This window comes from Anolis carolinensis, unplaced genomic scaffold, assembly GCF_035594765.1.
Source record: "Anolis carolinensis isolate JA03-04 unplaced genomic scaffold, rAnoCar3.1.pri scaffold_24, whole genome shotgun sequence".
NCBI lineage: Eukaryota > Metazoa > Chordata > Lepidosauria > Squamata > Dactyloidae > Anolis > Anolis carolinensis.
This window is the reverse complement of record NW_026943833.1, coordinates 1,040,766-1,062,075: the sequence shown is the minus strand read 5'-3', so window position 1 is coordinate 1,062,075 and position 21,310 is coordinate 1,040,766. Positions and strand designations below refer to the sequence as shown.

At 34.9% G+C, this 21,310-nt stretch overlaps 1 protein-coding gene across 4 annotated transcripts in view; it reads right to left on the bottom strand.

Annotated features, from left to right (window-relative positions):
* The window catches only part of ube3b (ubiquitin protein ligase E3B), an 81,656-nt gene that overhangs the window by 3,524 nt on the left and 56,822 nt on the right, over window positions 1–21,310 (bottom strand). For all 4 annotated transcript variants that reach the window (XM_062966552.1, XM_062966553.1, XM_062966554.1 and 1 more), the window contains 8 exons: window positions 20,498–20,674; window positions 14,812–14,922; window positions 11,864–12,001; window positions 8,935–9,000; window positions 8,774–8,832; window positions 7,465–7,647; window positions 3,330–3,441; window positions 1,080–1,172 (listed from right to left, as the gene is read on the bottom strand). In XM_062966552.1, the coding sequence (XP_062822622.1) occupies window positions 1,080–1,172; window positions 3,330–3,441; window positions 7,465–7,647; window positions 8,774–8,832; window positions 8,935–9,000; window positions 11,864–12,001; window positions 14,812–14,922; window positions 20,498–20,674 (939 nt within the window). The remainder of the gene's footprint in view (window positions 1–1,079; window positions 1,173–3,329; window positions 3,442–7,464; window positions 7,648–8,773; window positions 8,833–8,934; window positions 9,001–11,863; window positions 12,002–14,811; window positions 14,923–20,497; window positions 20,675–21,310) is intronic.

Here is a 21,310-nt window from a genome sequence, read left to right as displayed (position 1 = left end):
TATCACGATATATTGAAAACATTGATTACAAAAATGCCTTGGCTAATCCAGAATGTTGGATAAGCGAGTGTTGGATAAGTGAGACTCTACTGTATATAATACCGATTTAACAAATATAGATATTTTAATATTGATATAATAAATATATATATTTTAATATATAATACTGATTTAACAAATATAGATATTTTAATATTGATATAATAAATATATATATATTAATATATAAAACTGATTTAACAAATATAGATATTTTAATATTGATATAATAAATATATATATTTTAATATATAAAACTGATTTAACAAATATAGATATTTTAATATTGATATAATAAATATATATATTTTAATATATAAAACTGATATAATAAATATATATATTTTAATATATAATACTGATTTAACAAATATAGATATTTTAATATTGATATAATAAATATATATATTTTAATATATAAAACTGATTTAACAAATATAGATATTTTAATATTGATATAATAAATATATATATTTTAATATATAAAACTGATATAATAAATATATATATTTTAATATATAAAACTGATTTAACAAATATAGATATTTTAATATATAATACTGATTTAACATATAATGATATTGATATAATAAATATATATATTATAATATATAATACTGATTTAACAAATATATATAACATATTTTATATAATACTAATATAATGAAAACAATAATGGAAATTAAATAATATACTTATAATAGTAATGGAAATGTAATCATATAATATTGAGATATAATACTACTAATAATAAATATATTAGTAATATATAAATAATAAAAATATATTATTACAATAACATTATTGTTAATATAATACTAATAAATATATTATAATAATGAAAACAATAATGGAAATTAAATAATATACATATAATAGTAATGGAAATGTAATCATATAATATTGAGATATAATACTACTAATAATAAATATATTAGTAATATAAAAATAATACTTAAATAATAACAAGTTTATTATTATTATTATTATTATTATTATTATTATTATTATTATTATTATTATTATTATTATTGGCCTACCTGATCGTCCGAAACTTCAACGCAGCGGATGGAGAACGGGGGCTTGAGGTAGGCAAATCCCAGTAGCGGAGGGCGGGAGCAACTGGTCACAAACTGGGAAAGAAGACAGATATATATCTATCTATATAAAAGGATAAAGTTGTTTGCGCAGTGACTATAACAACAAAACCAAACATCCCAGAAATACGAAATTTGGCAACACAATGCAAAAGGCTTGCCTCCAGGTTACAACAACACAACCACACCACAAAACCACAATCCAGACGCACAAAACTCACAACAACGCATCATGCAATAACAACACAACTAAACACCCCAGAAATACAAAACTTGGCAACACAATGCAAAAGCCTTGCCTCCCAGTTGTAACAACACAACCACACCAAAAAACCACACAGGACCCATAAAACTCACAACAACGCATCGTGACTATAACAACACAACTAAACGCCCCAGAAATACAAAACTTGGCAACACAATGCAAAAGCCTTCCCTCCAGGTTGTAACAACACAATCACACCACAAAACCACAATCTGGACCCATAAAACTCACAACAACGCATCGTGACTATAACACAACAAAACGCTCCAGAAATACAAAATTTGACAACACAACGCAAAAGCCTTGCCTCCCAGTTGTAAGAACACAACCACAACACAAAACCACAATCTGGACCCACAAAACTCACAACAACGCATCATGACTATAACAACACAACTAAACGCCCCAGAAACACAAAACTTGACAACACAACACAAAAGCCTTTTCTCCTGGTTGTAACAACACAACCACACCACAAAACCACAATCCGTACCCACAAAACTCACAACAACGCATCATGACTATAACACAACTAAACGCCCCAGAAATACAAAATTTGACAACACAACGCAAAAGCCTTGCATCCCAGTTGTAAGAACACAACCACAACACAAAACCACAATCTGGATGTACAAAACTCACAACAACGCATCATGACTATAACAACACAACTAAACGCCCCAGAAATACAAAATTTGACAACACAACGCAAAAGCCTTGCATCCCAGTTGTAAGAACACAACCACAACACAAAACCACAATCCGGATGTACAAAACTCACAACAACGCATCATGACTATAACAACACAACTAAACGCCCCAGAAATACATAACTTGGCAAAACAATGCAAAAGCCTTGCCTCCCAGTTGTAACAACACAACCACACCACAAAACCACACTCGACCCACAAAACTCACAACAACGCATCATGACTATAACAACACAACTAAACACCCGAGAAATACGAAACTTGGCAACACAACACAAAAGCATTCCCTCCCAATTGTAACAACACAACCACACCACAAAACCACAATCTGGACCCACAAAACTCACAACAGTGCATTGTGACTATAACAACACAACTAAATGCCCCAGAAATACAAAACTTGACAACACAACACAAAAGCCTTTTCTCCCGGTTGTAACAACACAACCACACCACAAAACCACAATCCAGACCCACAAAACTCACAACAATGTATTGTGACTATAACAACACAACTAAATGCCCCAGAAATACAAAACTTCGCAACACAACACAAAAGCCTTGCCTCTCAGTTGTAACAACACAACCACACCACAAAACCACAATCCGGACCCACAATACTTACAACAACGCATTGTGACTATAACAAATACAAAATTTGACAACACAACTCATCCACCTCCCCAATCCCTACATTCACACTTGGCCTCCAAAAAAACAATTACAATAATAACAATGACAACAACAACAACAACAAGAATCAACACCATCACAGGCAAGAAACAGCCAGGCACTGAGGCTGAGAGGCCAGTCAATGCTACACTGGGCCTCCAAAAAATACAGTAGCATCTAACTTATCCAACCTTCATAATCACAACAACAACAATAATAATAAACACCTACACAGGCAAAAAAAAAAGACTATTGTACCACAATGAAAATATAAACCGCACTCAGCAGAAACAGACATTACAACTAACAACAAACCAAAGACAACAGGGATCTCAAGCAATTATCAATCAACACAAAAATGGAAGAAGGTAACAGACTTCAAATACTACGACTAATGTGAGTATAAAGAAGGTGGAGGTCACAGCATCAATACAACCTCATGTAGACTGACCAACACCACCAGACTCAGACACAGTAATATAATATCTCTATATATATATCTGGGTGGGAGTCCCACCAAAGCCCTCCCGGCAGATGTCCGCTCACCTTGAGGAACATGGCTCTTTCGTCGGGAGAGAAGTCGTTGGCCAGGATGTCCCACAACCACAGGATCACCCGGTGGCTCCCGTGGAAACCCCCGTAGTACACCGTGTGCTTCCTGAAATCATTATACATTAATAATAATCATTAATATCATGTATTTCTCTCGTTATTATTACGAAATCATTTCGGGGATCCCGTCAAGCTCGCCGATATCCATCTTTGACATCTCCAGACACAGAGCCAGCCATAAAACCTCAATGACCCTTTGGTATGTGAGAGCCCCTATATAAATGGGCCAAAGAGAAGGTTCTGGTATTCTGTACAATAAAACCTCTTAGAATATACCAGCGTGTGTCTTGGTGCTTTTTCTGGCGGAAGACTGACCCACAGCACAACTGGGAGAAGAGAACCTCACAATCCACAAAACCTCAATCACCCTCTGGTATGTGAGAGCCCCTATATAAATGGGCCAAAGAGAAGGTTCTGGTATTCTGCACAATAAAACCTCTTAGAATATACCAGCGTGTGTCTTGGTGCTTTTTCTGGTGGAAGACTGACCCACAGCACAACTGGGAGAAGAGAACCTCACAATCCACAAAACCTCAATCACCCTCTGGTATGTGAGAGCCCCTATATAAATGGGCCAAAGAGAAGGTTCTGGTATTCTGTACAATAAAACCTCTTAGAATATACCAGCGTGTGTCTTGGTGCTTTTTCTGGCGGAAGACTGACCCACAGCACAACTGGGAGAAGAGAACCTCACAATCCACAAAACCTCAATCACCCTCTGGTATGTGAGAGCCCCTATATAAATGGGCCAAAGAGAAGGTTCTGGTATTCTGCACAATAAAACCTCTTAGAATATACCAGCGTGTGTCTTGGTGCTTTTTCTGGTGGAAGACTGACCCACAGCACAACTGGGAGAAGAGAACCTCACAATCCACAAAACCTCAATCACCCTCTGGTATGTGAGAGCCCCTATATAAATGGGCCAAAGAGAAGGTTCTGGTATTCTGCACAAATTGTCAAGTTCTCTTCTCCCCGTTGTGCTGTGGGTCAGTCTTCCACCAGAAAAAGCACCAAGACACACGCTGGTAGATTCCAACAGGTTTTGTTGTACAGAATACCAGAACCTTTTCTTTGGCCCATTTATGGAGGGGCTCTCACATACCAGAGGGTCATTGAGGTTTTATGGATTGTTAGGTTCTCTTCTCCCAATTGTGCTGTGGGTAAGAAAGCACCAAAACACACGCTGGTAGATTCCAACAGGTTTTGTTGTACAGAATCTTCTCTGTAGCCCATTTATGGAGGGGCTCTCACATACCAGAGGGTGATTGAGGTTTTATGGATTGTTAGGTTCTCTTCTTCCACTTTGTTTTTTTTAAAAGGACATTATTATTTATATGGAATAATTTCGAGTTCGAGTGAGAAATAAATATTATTATTAGGTGATAATCTTATGTATTTTTCTTATTGTGATTACGAAATAATTTTGGGGGACCCTCCCCGGTGTCCTCACTTGAGGTCCTCGAGGTCAATCTGGAGATGACCCCCACCATCCTTATCATCATCATCCTCACCATCCTCCTCCTCATCATCATCACCCTGCTCATCATTGTCCTCATCATTCCATCATCCTCATCATCCCCACCATCCTCCTCACGATCTCCATCCTTGATGTCCTCCTCATTCTTATCATCATCCCCATCATCCCCATCCCCATCCTCCTCACTTGAGGTCCTCGAGGTCAATCTGGACATCACCCCCACCATCCTTATCATCATCATCCTCATCATCATCATCATCACCCTGCTCATCATTGTCCTCCTCATTCCATCATCCTCATCATCCCCACCATCCTCCTCATGATCTCCATCCTTGATGTCCTCCTCATTCTTATCATCATCCCCATCATCCCCATCATCCCCATCCTCCTCACTTGAGGTCCTCGAGGTCAATCTGGAGATGACCCCCACCATCCTTATCATCATCATCCTCACCATCCTCCTCCTCATCATCACCCTGCTCATCATTGTCCTCCTCATTCCATCATCCTCATCATCCCCACCATCCTCCTCATGATCTCCATCCTTGATGTCCTCCTCATTCTTATCATCATCCCCATCATCCCCATCATCCCCATCCTCCTCACTTGAGGTCCTCGAGGTCAATCTGGAGATGACCCCCACCATCCTTATCATCATCATCCTCCTCCTCCTCCTCATCATCACCCTGCTCATCATTGTCCTCCTCATTCCATCATCCTCATCATCCCCACCATCCTCCTCCTCCTCACCAACCTTCTCCTCATGATCTCCATCCTTGATGTCCTCCTCATTCTTATCATCATCATCCTCACCATCCTCCTCCTCCTCATCATCACCCTACTCATCATTGTCCTCATCATTCCATCATCCTCATCATCCCCACCATCCTCCTCATGATCTCCATCCTTGATGTCCTCCTCATTCTTATCATCCTCCCCATCATCCCCATCCTCCTCACTTGAGGTCCTCGAGGTCAATCTGGAGATGACCCCCACCATCCTTATCATCATCATCCTCCTCCTCCTCCTCATCATCACCCTGCTCATCATTGTCCTCCTCATTCCATCATCCTCATCATCCCCACCATCCTCCTCCTCCTCACCAACCTTCTCCTCATGATCTCCATCCTTGATGTCCTCCTCATTCTTATCATCATCATCCTCACCATCCTCCTCCTCATCATCATCACCCTACTCATCATTGTCCTCATCATTCCATCATCCTCATCATCCCCACCATCCTCCTCATGATCTCCATCCTTGATGTCCTCCTCATTCTTATCATCCTCCCCATCATCCCCATCCTCCTCACTTGAGGTCCTCGAGGTCAATCTGGAGATGACCCCCACCATCCTTATCATCATCCTCCTCCTCCTCCTCCTCATCATCACCCTGCTCATCATTGTCCTCCTCATTCCATCATCCTCATCATCCCCACCATCCTCCTCCTCCTCACCAACCTTCTCCTCATGATCTCCATCCTTGATGTCCTCCTCATCCTTATCATCATCATCCTCACCATCCTCCTCCTCCTCATCATCACCCTGCTCATCATTGTCCTCCTCATTCCATCATCCTCATCATCCCCACCATCCTCCTCCTCCTCACCAACCTTCTCCTCATGATCTCCATCCTTGATGTCCTCCTCATCCTTATCATCATCATCCTCACCATCCTCCTCCTCCTCATCATCACCCTGCTCATCATTGTCCTCCTCATTCCATCATCCTCATCATCCCCACCATCCTCCTCCTCCTCACCAACCTTCTCCTCATGATCTCCATCCTTGATGTCCTCCTCATCCTTATCATCATCATCCTCACCATCCTCCTCCTCCTCATCATCACCCTGCTCATCATTGTCCTCCTCATTCCATCATCCTCATCATCCCCACCATCCTCCTCCTCCTCACCAACCTTCTCCTCATGATCTCCATCCTTGATGTCCTCCTCATCCTTATCATCATCATCCTCACCATCCTCCTCCTCCTCATCATCACCCTACTCATCATTGTCCTCATCATTCCATCATCCTCATCATCCCCACCATCCTCCTCATGATCTCCATCCTTGATGTCCTCCTCATTCTTATCATCCTCCCCATCATCCCCATCCTCCTCACTTGAGGTCCTCGAGGTCAATCTGGAGATGACCCCCACCATCCTTATCATCATCATCCTCACCATCCTCCTCCTCCTCCTCCTCATTCCATCATCCTCATCATCCCCACCATCCTCCTCCTCCTCACCAACCTTCTCCTCATGATCTCCATCCTTGATGTCCTCCTCATTCTTATCATCATCATCCTCACCATCCTCCTCCTCATCATCATCACCCTGCTCATCATTGTCCTCCTCATTCCATCATCCTCATCATCCCCACCATCCTCCTCACGATCTCCATCCTTGATGTCCTCCTCATTCTTATCACCATCCCCATCATCCCCATCCTCCTCACTTGAGGTCCTCGAGGTCAATCTGGAGATGACCCCCACCATCCTTATCATCATCATCCCCACCATCCTCCTCACGATCTCCATCCTTGATGTCCTCCTCATTCTTATCATCATCCCCATCATCCCCGTCCTCCTCACTTGAGGTCCTCGAGGTCGATCTGGGCGTTGTCCCCGGAGATGAGCCTCTGGAGCTCCGGGGCGGAGAAGACGCGGATCCAGTCGGGGCGGATGATGGAGCGGAAGCCCCCGATGAAGGCGGCGGCCTGGCTCTTGATCTGCGTGTGCATCCGGAAGTGCGCCATCAGGTGGATGTAGCTGATCCTGCGCCCGGGAGGAAGAGGAAGAGGGCACACAGGAAGTGAGCGCGCGGGAATTGGGAGGAGCAGGGGGCGGGACTTCCCCTCTCCCCCCCCCCCACAGAGGACTCCCCGTCTCCCAAATCTGAAAGGAAGTCCTCCTTTGGAAGTAGGAAGTCCCGCCTCCTCACTTCCTGTTTCCAGGGGGTCGTATATGAAAACAGGAAGTGAGGAGGAACTGGAGGCAGGACTTCCTGTTTCCAAAGTAGCTGGAGTAAGGAGGAAGTAGGCCTTCCAGGGGCTGTATTTGGAAACCAGAAGTGAGGAGGAAGTGGAGGCGGGACTTCCTGTTTCCCAAAGGAAGTTAATGTACGACCCCCTAGAAGACCTCCTTTGGAAACAGGAAATCCCAACGCCTCTATTTCACTTCCTGTTTCCAAAGGAGGTCTTCTAGGGGGTCGTACATTAACTTCCTTTGGGAAACAGGAAGTCCCACCTCCACTTCCTCCTCACTTCCGGTTTCCAAAGGAGGCCTTCCTCTCCAAGCTCGAGAAGGAAGTAGATCTTCTACAGGTCCTATTTGATGTGAGGAGGAAGTGGAGGCGGGACTTCCTGTTTCCCAAAGGAAGTTAATGTAAGACCCACTAGAAGGCCTCCTTTGGAAACAGGAAGTGAGGAGGAAGTGGAGGCGGGAATTCCTGTTTCCCAAAGGAAGTCAATGTACGAACCCCTAGAAGGCCTCCTGTGGAAACAGGAAATCCCACCACCTCTATTTCACTTCCTGTTTCCAAAGGAAGCCTTCTCCAAGCTGGAGAAGTCAGGAAGTATCTCTGAGCTCTTCCTTTGGAAACAGGAAGCCAGGAAAAGGAGGCGGGACTTCCTGTTTCCCTTGAGAGTGAGCTGGATTAAGGAGGAAGTAGGCCTTCTAGGGGTCGTACTTGGAAACAGGAAGTGAGGAGGAAGTGGAGGCGGGACTTCCTGTTCCCCAAAGAGTCTGTATACAAAAACAGGAAGTGATGAGGAATGGGGAGGCAGGACTTCCTGCTTCCAAAGGAGCTGGGGAAGAGAGGAAGTAGATCTTCTAGGGGTCGTATTTGGAAACAGGAAGTGAGGAGGAATAGGGGGGCGGGACTTCCTGTTTCCGAACTTACTTGTTCTCGTTCGTGACAGGGATGGTCTTCCCGCCCGGAACGAGTTCGTGGCAAACAAGCTGCCGGACGGAAGAAATAAATGAATTAATAATTAACAAGGTTCCGTGGAGATGTCAATAAATATAATAATTATTAATAATTAACATAAATATTAATCATACCTGTCCCATGACGTCTTCGTCATAAGAGAGCGTCAGGCCCAAGTCGCTGACATCACCGTCATAACGCTTGAGGACGAGAAAGGATAATAATAATAATAATAATAATAATAATAATAATATTTCTATGCTGCCCCCTTGTGGCCACGTCTGATCACTGCATCCATACATAAATGTACTAATATAATAATTAAAATAATAATAAATATAGTAATACATATAATAAATATAATCATATGTAAGTATACAGTTGATCCTGTCTATGCTGCCCCCTTGTGGCCACGTCTGATCACTGCATCCATATAGCAATAATAATAATAATAATAATAATAATTAATAATAATATTTCTATGCTGCCCCCTTGTGGCTGTGCCTGAGCACTGCATCCATATATAAATGTACTAATATAATAGTAAATATAATAATATATATATATAATATATATATATAATAATAATATTTCTATGCTGCCCCCTTGTGGCTGTGCCTGAGCACTGCATCCATATATAAATGTACTAATATAATAGTAAATATAATAATAATAATAATATAATAATAATAATAATAATAATAATAATAATAGTAATATTTCTATGCTGCCCCCTTGTGGCTGTGCCTGAGCACTGCATCCATATATAAATGTACTAATATAATAGTAAATATAATAATAATAATAATAATAATAATAATAATAATAATAATAATAGTAATATTTCTATGCTGCCCCCTTGTGGCTGTGCCTGAGCACTGCATCCATATATAAATGTACTAATATAATAGTAAATATAATAATATATATATATAATATATATATATAATAATAATATTTCTATGCTGCCCCCTTGTGGCTGTGCCTGAGCACTGCATCCATATATAAATGTACTGATATAATAGTAAATATAATAATATATATATATATAATATATATATAATAATAATATTTCTATGCTGCCCCCTTGTGGCTGTGCCTGAGCACTGCATCCATATATAAATGTACTAATATAATAGTAAATATAATAATAATAATAATAATATAATAATAATAATAATAATAATAATAATAATAATAGTAATATTTCTATGCTGCCCCCTTGTGGCTGTGCCTGAGCACTGCATCCATATATAAATGTACTAATATAATAGTAAATATAATAATAATAATAATATAATAATAATAATAATAATAATAATAATAGTAATATTTCTATGCTGCCCCCTTGTGGCTGTGCCTGAGCACTGCATCCATATATAAATGTACTAATATAATAGTAAATATAATAATAATATATATAATATATATATATAATAATAATATTTCTATGCTGCCCCCTTGTGGCTGTGCCTGAGCACTGCATCCATATATAAATGTACTGATATAATAGTAAATATAATAATATATATATATAATATATATATATAATAATAATATTTCTATGCTGCCCCCTTGTGGCTGTGCCTGAGCACTGCATCCATATATAAATGTACTAATATAATAGTAAATATAATAATAATAATAATAATATAATAATAATAATAATAATAATAATAATAGTAATATTTCTATGCTGCCCCCTTGTGGCTGTGCCTGAGCACTGCATCCATATATAAATGTACTAATATAATAGTAAATATAATAATAATAATAATATAATAATAATAATAATAATAATAATAATAGTAATATTTCTATGCTGCCCCCTTGTGGCTGTGCCTGAGCACTGCATCCATATATAACTGTACTAATATAATAGTAAATATAATATATATATATATATATATATATATATATATATATATATATATATTTCTATGCTGCCCCCTTGTGGCCGCGCCTGAGCACTGCATCCATATATAAATGTACTAAAATAATAGTAAATATAATAATAATAAATATATATATATATATATATATATATATATATATATATATATATCTATGCTGCCCCCTTGTGGCTGTGCCTAAGCACTGCATCCATATATAACTGTACTAATATAACAGTAAAGATAATATATATATATATATAATATATATAATAATAATAATATTTCTATGCTGCCCCCTTGTGGCTGTGCCTGAGCACTGCATCCATATATAAATGTACTGATATAATAGTAAATATAATAATAATATATATAATAATAATAATAATAATATTTCTATGCTGCCCCCTTGTGGCTGTGCCTGAGCACTGCATCCATATATAAATGTACTGATATAATAGTAAATATAATAATAATATATATAATAATAATAATAATAATATTTCTATGCTGCCCCCTTGTGGCTGTGCCTGAGCACTGCATCCATATATAAATGTACTAATATAATAGTAAATATAATAATAATAATAATAATAATAATAATAATAATAATAATAATATTTCTATGCTGCCCCCTTGTGGCTGTGCCTGAGCACTGCATCCATATATAAATGTACTAATATAATAGTAAATATAATAATAATATATAATAATAATAATAATAATAATAATAATAATAATATTTCTATGCTGCCCCCTTGTGGCTGTGCCTGAGCACTGCATCCATATATAAATGTACTAATATAATAGTAAATATAATATATATATATATATACAATAATAATAATATTTCTATGCTGCCCCCTTGTGGCTGTGCCTGATCACTGCACCCATATATAAATTTACTAATATAATAGTAAATATAATATATATATATATATATATATATATATATATATTTATATAATATAATATATAATAATAATAATAATAATAATAATAATAATAATAATAATAATAATAATATTTCTATGCTGCCCCCTTGTGGCTGTGCCTGAGCACTGCATCCATATATAAATGTACTAATATAATAGTAAATATAATAATAATATAATAATAATATAATAATAATAATAATAATAATAATAATAACAGGACACTGTGTGTTCACCTTGATGGAGGTGAGGTTCTTGTAGAACTCGGAGTCGAGTGAGGGGAGCTCGTCGACGGAGCTGTAGAAGAGGCTGTGGTGGTGGCCCAGAACCTGGCTCAGGAAGAACGACGCAAACGGGACGTCCACCACGATCCCCTGGCCCAACAGACACATAATGATAACAATAATAATAATAATAATAATAATAATACAATATAATAGAGGTAGGGGTTGTCCTTTATACACATGGGGACATCATCATCAATCCTCATTATCATATTAAATTATATTATTTCTCCTATTATATGATAACCTTATGATCGGGCATGGGTCTAATATTTTTTATTATATCAATATATTATATCACTTTACTTTTATTATTATTATTATTATTATTATTATTGTGACCATATTATATTATGATCGGGTGTGAAGCTATTATTTTTATTATTTTTTATTATTTTTATTATTTATTTTTTATTACATTTTTTATTATTTTTATTTTTTATATATTATATATTATTATTATCACTATATTATATAATTTATATAATTTATCAATATATCAATATATTATATATTTTATTATCATATCTTTATTTTTATTATATTAATATATTATATCACTTTACTTTTATTATTATTAAATGATATTATTATTATTATTATTGTGACCATATTATATTATGATCGGGTGTGAAGCTATTATTTTTATTATTTTTTATTATTTTTATTATTTATTTATTATTATATTTTTTATTTTTTTTATTTTTTTATATATTATATATTATTATTATCACTATATTATAATATTTTATTACTATATTATATAGTATGTTGTTGTGGTGTATTACTTTTGTATTATGTATATTCTTATTATATTAATATCATAAATTGTTTTTATTATACCAATATATTATATTATTTTATTTTATTATCATATCCTTATTTTTATTATATCAATATATTATATTATTTTATTATCATATCCTTATTTTTATTATATCAATATATTATATCACTTTACTTTTATTATTATTAAATGATATTATTATTATTATTATTGTGACCATATTATATTATGATCGGGTGTGAAGCTATTATTTTTATTATTTTTTATTATTTTTATTATTTATTTATTATTATATTTTTTATTTTTTTTTATTTTTTTATATATTATATATTATTATTATCACTATATTATAATATTTTATTACTATATTATATAGTATGTTGTTGTGGTGTATTACTTTTGTATTATGTATATTCTTATTATATTAATATCATAAATTGTTTTTATTATACCAATATATTATATTATATATATCATTATTTTTATTATATCAATATGTTATATTATTTTATTTTATTATCATATCCTTATTTTTATTATATCAATATATTATATCACTTTACTTTTATTATTATCAAATGATATTATTATTATTATTATTGTTGTTGTGACCATATTATATTATGATCAACATCATTAAATTATGATTATTATTATTTATTATATCAATATTATTTTATCACTATATTATAATATTTTATTACTATATTATATAGTATGTTGTATTATGTATATTCTTATTATATTAATATCATAAATTGTTTTTATTATACCACTATATTATATTATATCATATCATTATTTTTATTATATCAATATTATTTTATCACTATATTATAATATTTTATTACTATATTATATAGTATGTTATATTATGTATAGTCTTATTATATTAATATCATAAATTGTTTTTATTATACTACTATATTATATTATATCATATCATTCTTTTTATTATATCAATATTATTTTATCACTATATTATAATATTTTATTACTATATTATATAGTATGTTGTTGTGGTGTATTACTTTTGTATTATGTATATTCTTATTATATTAATATCATAAATTGTTTTTATTATACCACTATATTATATTATATCATATCATTATTTTTATTATATCAATATTATTTTATCACTATATTATAATATTTTATTACTATATTATATAGTATGTTGTTGTGGTGTATTACTTTTGTATTATGTATATTCTTATTATATTAATATCATAAATTGTTTTTATTATACCAATATATTATATTATATATATTATTTTTATTATATCAATATATTATATTATTTTATTTTATTATCATATCCTTATTTTTATTATATCAATATATTATATTATTTTATTATCATATCCTTATTTTTATTATATCAATATATTATATCACTTTACTTTTATTATTATTAAATATTATTATTATTATTATTATTATTGTGACCATATTATATTATGATCGGGTGTGAAGCTGTTATTTTTATTATTTTTAATTATATCAATATTATTTTATCACTATATTATAATATTTTATTACTATATTATATAGTATGTTGTTGTGGTGTATTATTTTTGTATTATGTATATTCTTATTATATTAATATCATAAATTGTTTTTATTATACCAATATATTATATTATATATATCATTTTTATTATATCAATATATTATATTATTTTATTTTATTATCATATCCTTATTTTTATTATATCAATATATTATATTATTTTATTATCATATCCTTATTTTTATTATATCAATATATTATATCACATTACATTATTATTATCATCATATTTTATCATTATATTCACATAGCATTATGTTTTTTATTATTTTATTAAGTCATATGTTATTGTGATATTTTTATTCTACTCTTTATATTCCTATATCATTATATTAATATTGTGTTATAGTAGTTTTATTATGCTGGCAATTTTTTTATTATATCGTATCATATTATTTTTGTGTTATCCATATTTTGAATTACGTTATTTTTATTTCTATATCATTTTATAAGTAATACATTTTATAAATAATATTTAAAATAATATAAAAATAAATTATATTAAATATTATTATCAATATTTGGTATTTTTCTGACCTCGTAGACAGCCTTCCCGAGCATTTTTCCGACGAATTCAAAGAGTTGTAGGTAATTCTCGTGGATGTACGACGTTGGGGATGGATACAACCGCTCGTCCCCACTCGTGGTCTGTGGGATACATAATATATAATATAATATAATATAATATAATATAATATATAATTACATGCAGATAATATGAAATAATAATCATAATAAAAAAATCAGAAAGTCCACAAAGTACAGCAGACAAAAAACCAGTACAAGAAAACCGCACTACAAACTAGAGCAGAATCAGTACAAGAAAACCGCACTACGAAGTAGAGCAGAATCAGTACAAGAAAACCGCACTACAAACTAGAGCAGAATCAGTACAAGAAAACCGCACTACAAACTAGAGCAGAATCAGTACAAGAAAAGCGCACTACAAACTAGAGCAGAATCAGTACAAGAAAACCGCACTACAAACTAGAGCAGAATCAGTACAAGAAAACCGCACTACAAACTAGAGCAGAATCAGTACAAGAAAACCGCACTACAAACTAGAGCAGAATCAGTACAAGAAAACCGCACTACGAACTAGAGTAGAATCAGTACAAAAAAACCGCACTACGAACTAGAGCAGAATCAGTACAAGAAAACCGCACTACGAACTAGAGCAGAATCAGTACAAGAAAACCGCACTACAAACTAGAGCAGAATCAGTACAAGAAAACCGCACTACAAACTAGAGCAGAATCAGTACAAGAAAACCGCACTACAAACTAGAGCAGAATCAGTACAAGAAAACCGCACTACAAACTAGAGCAGAATCAGTACAAGAAAACCGCACTACAAACTAGAGCAGAATCAGTACATGAAAACCGCACTACAAACTAGAGCAGAATCAGTACAAGAAAACCGCACTACGAAGTAGAGCAGAATCAGTACAAGAAAACCGCACTACAAACTAGAGCAGAATCAGTACATGAAAACCGCACTACGAAGTAGAGCAGAATCAGTACAAGAAAACCGCACTACAAACTAGAGCAGAATCAGTACAAGAAAACCGCACTACGAACTAGAGCAGAATCAGTACAAGAAAACCGCACTACAAACTAGAGCAGAATCAGTACAAGAAAACCGCACTACAAACTAGAGCAGAATCAGTACATGAAAACCGCACTACAAACTAGAGCAGAATCAGTACAAGAAAACCGCACTACGAACTAGAGCAGAATCAGTACAAGAAAACCGCACTACGAACTAGAGCAGAATCAGTACAAGAAACCCGCACTACGAACTAGAGCAGAATCAGTACAACAAAACCGCACTACAAACTAGAGCAGAATCAGTACATGAAAACCGCACTACAAACTAGAGCAGAATCAGTACAAGAAAACCGCACTACAAACTAGAGCAGAATCAGTACATGAAAACCGCACTACAAACTAGAGCAGAATCAGTACAAGAAAACCGCACTACAAACTAGAGCAGAATCAGTACAAGAAAACCGCACTACAAACTAGAGCAGAATCAGTACATGAAAACCGCACTACAAACTAGAGCAGAATCAGTACAAGAAAACCGCACTACAAACTAGAGCAGAATCAGTACATGAAAACCGCACTACAAACTAGAGCAGAATCAGTACAAGAAAACCGCACTACGAACTAGAGCAGAATCAGTACAAGAAAACCGCACTACAAACTAGAGCAGAATCAGTACAAGAAAACCGCACTACGAACTCGAGCAGAATCAGTACAAGAAAACCGCACTACAAACTAGAGCAGAATCAGTACAAGAAAACCGCATTACAAACTAGAGCAGAATCAGTACAAGAAAACCGCACTACAAACTAGAGCAGAATCAGTACAAGAAAACCGCACTACAAACTAGAGCAGAATCAGTACAAGAAAACCGCACTACAAACTAGAGCAGAATCAGTACAAGAAAACCGCACTACAAACTAGAGCAGAATCAGTACAAGAAACCAGCACTACGAACTAGAGCAGAATCAGTACAAGAAAACCGCACTACGAAGTAGAGCAGAATCAGTACAAGAAAACCGCACTACGAACTAGAGCAGAATCAGTACAAGAAAACCGCACTACAAACTAGAGCAGAATCAGTACAAGAAACCAGCACTACGAACTAGAGCAGAATCAGTACAAGAAAACCGCACTACGAAGTAGAGCAGAATCAGTACAAGAAAACCGCACTACAAACTAGAGCAGAATCAGTACAAGAAAACCGCACTACGAACTAGAGCAGAATCAGTACAAGAAAACCGCACTACGAACTAGAGCAGAATCAGTACAAGAAAACCGCGCTACGAACTAGAGCAGAATCAGTACAAGAAAACCGCACTACGAACTAGAGCAGAATCAGTACAAGAAAACCGCACTACAAACTAGAGCAGAATCAGTACAAGAAAACCGCACTACGAACTAGAGCAGAATCAGTACAAGATAACCGCACTACAAACTAGAGCAGAATCAGTACAAGAAAACCGCACTACGAACTAGAGCAGAATCAGTACAAGAAAACCGCACTACGAAGTAGAGCAGAATCAGTACAAGAAAACCGCACTACAAACTAGAGCAGAATCAGTACAAGAAAACCGCACTACGAACTAGAGCAGAATCAGTACAAGAAAACCGCACTACAAACTAGAGCAGAATCAGTACAAGAAAACCGCACTACGAAGTAGAGCAGAATCAGTACAAGAAAACCGCACTACGAACTAGAGCAGAATCAGTACAAGAAAACCACGCTATGAACTAGAGCAGAATCAGTACAAGAAAACCGCACTACGAAGTAGAGCAGAATCAGTACAAGAAAACCGCACTACAAACTAGAGCAGAATCAGTACAAGAAAACCGCACTACGAACTAGAGCAGAATCAGTACAAGAAAACCGCACTACGAACTAGAGCAGAATCAGTACAAGAAAACCGCACTACAAACTAGAGCAGAATCAGTACAAGAAAACCGCACTACGAACTAGAGCAGAATCAGTACAAGAAAACCGCACTACGAAGTAGAGCAGAATCAGTACAAGAAAACCGCACTACGAAGTAGAGCAGAATCAGTACAAGAAAACCGCACTACAAACTAGAGCAGAATCAGTACAAGAAAACCGCACTACAAACTAGAGCAGAATCAGTACAAGATAACCGCACTACAAACTAGAGCAGAATCAGTACAAGAAAACCGCACTACGAACTAGAGCAGAATCAGTACAAGAAAACCGCACTACGAACTAGAGCAGAATCAGTACAAGAAAACCGCACTACAAACTAGAGCAGAATCAGTACAAGAAAACCGCACTACGAACTAGAGCAGAATCAGTACAAGAAAACCGCACTACAAACTAGAGCAGAATCAGTACAAGAAAACCGCACTACGAAGTAGAGCAGAATCAGTACAAGAAAACCGCACTACAAACTAGAGCAGAATCAGTACAAGAAAACCGCACTACAAACTAGGGCAGAATCAGTACAAGAAAACCGCACTACGAAGTAGAGCAGAATCAGTACAAGAAAACCGCACTACGAAGTAGAGCAGAATCAGTACAAGAAAACAGTACTACAAACTAGAGCAGAATCAGTACAAGAAAACCGCACTACAAACTAGAGCAGAATCAGTACAAGAAAACCGCACTACAAACTAGAGCAGAATCAGTACAAGAAAACCGCATTACAAACTAGAGCAGAATCAGTACAAGAAAACCGCACTACGAACTAGAGCAGAATCAGTACAAGAAAACCGCACTACGAAGTAGAGCAGAATCAGTACAAGAAAACCGCACTACAAACTAGAGCAGAATCAGTACAAGAAAACCGCACTACAAACTAGAGCAGAATCAGTACAAGAAAACCGCATTACAAACTAGAGCAGAATCAGTACAAGAAAACCGCACTACGAAGTAGAGCAGAATCAATACAAGAAAACCGCACTACGAAGTAGAGCAGAATCAGTACAAGAAAACCGCACTACGAAGTAGAGCAGAATCAGTACAAGAAAACCGCACTACGAAGTAGAGCAGAATCAGTACAAGAAAACCGCACTACGAAGTAGAGCAGAATCAATACAAGAAAACCGCACTACGAAGTAGAGCAGAATCAGTACAAGAAAACCGCACTACGAAGTAGAGCAGAATCAGTACAAGAAAACCGCACTACGAAGTAGAGCAGAATCAGTACAAGAAAACCGCACTACGAAGTAGAGCAGAATCAATACAAGAAAACCGCACTACGAAGTAGAGCAGAATCAGTACAAGAAAACCGCACTACGAAGTAGAGCAGAATCAGTACAAGAAAACCGCACTACCAACTAGAGCAGAATCAGTACAAGAAAACCGCACTACAAACTAGAGCAGAATCAGTACAAGAAAACCGCATTACAAACTAGAGCAGAATCAGTACAAGAAAACCGCACTACGAAGTAGAGCAGAATCAGTACAAGAAAACCGCACTACAAACTAGAGCAGAATCAGTACAAGAAACCCGCATTACAAACTAGAGCAGAATCAGTACAAGAAAACCGCACTACAAACTAGAGCAGAATCAGTACAAGAAAACCGCACTACGAACTAGAGCAGAATCAGTACAAGAAAACCGCACTACAAACTAGGGCAGAATCAGTACAAGAAAACCGCACTACGAAGTAGAGCAGAATCAGTACAAGAAAACCGCACTACGAAGTAGAGCAGAATCAGTACAAGAAAACAGTACTACAAACTAGAGCAGAATCAGTACAAGAAAACCGCACTACAAACTAGAGCAGAATCAGTACAAGAAAACCGCACTACAAACTAGAGCAGAATCAGTACAAGAAAACCGCATTACAAACTAGAGCAGAATCAGTACAAGAAAACCGCACTACGAACTAGAGCAGAATCAGTACAAGAAAACCGCACTACGAAGTAGAGCAGAATCAGTACAAGAAAACCGCACTACGAACTAGAGCAGAATCAGTACAAGAAAACCGCACTACGAACTAGAGCAGAATCAGTACAAGAAAACCGCATTACAAACTAGAGCAGAATCAGTACAAGAAAACCGCACTACAAACTAGAGCAGAATCAGTACAAGAAAACCGCACTACGAAGTAGAGCAGAATCAATACAAGAAAACCGCACTACGAAGTAGAGCAGAATCAGTACAAGAAAACCGCACTACAAACTAGAGCAGAATCAGTACAAGAAAACCGCATTACAAACTAGAGCAGAATCAGTACAAGAAAACCGCACTACGAAGTAGAGCAGAATCAGTACAAGAAAACCGCACTACAAACTAGAGCAGAATCAGTAGAAGAAAACCGCACTACAAACTAGAGCAGAATCAGTACAAGAAAACCGCATTACAAACTAGAGCAGAATCAGTACAAGAAAACCGCACTACAAACTAGAGCAGAATCAGTACAAGAAAACCGCACTACGAACTAGAGCAGAATCAGTACAAGAAAACCGCACTACAAACTAGAGCAGAATCAGTACAAGAAAACCGCACTACAAACTAGAGCAGAATCAGTACAAGAAAACCGCACTACAAACTAGAGCTGACAACTGGCACAACAAAACATTGCATGGAAAGTTCATATCTATCTTGTTTGCTGTGTCATACAATAAAATAATAATAATAATAATAATAATAATAATAATAATAATAATAATAATAATAATAATATACTGTAGTAATAATCGTAGTGGTGTTGCTTACCTTGAAGAGGTTGAGAGCGGGGTCGAAGACCTTCTTGATGATCTCCTCCAGGAACTCCTTGAAGACGCCATCTTGGTCGATGCCGGCCTCGTCGACCCCGAGGTCGTTCACGAACTTGACCCGGATGACCCCCTTCATGGCGTTCTGAGACAACTGACGCAGCTGCTCGTAGCCGTCCTAGAAGGAACAGAGACTATTTTATGTTATCATATTATACATTATTATATATATTGTTATATTAAATACAATCGAATATTATATATCTTATATTATATATTATTATTAAATATCAGAATAAAATAGAATATTTTATGTTATAATATACATTATATATATATATATATATATATATATTATATATACAATAGAATATTATGTCATCTATTATTATATATTTTTATTAAATATCATAATACAATAGAATATTTTATGTTATCATATTATACATTATATATATTATTATATTAAATACAATATGTCATCTTATATTATATATCATTATTAAATATCATAATAGACTATCACCATATGATATATTATTATATATTATTATTAAATATCATAATAAAATAGACTATTTTATATTTTTATTAAATATCATAATAAAATATTATATATTATTATTATATTATTATTTTATATATATATATATTATATATATTATATATATATATTATATATATATATTATAAATTATATATATATTATATATATATATATATTATAATATATATTATTATATTATATATAATATATATAATGTTATATATAATATTATATATAACAATAATAAATTATTATATATTATTATTA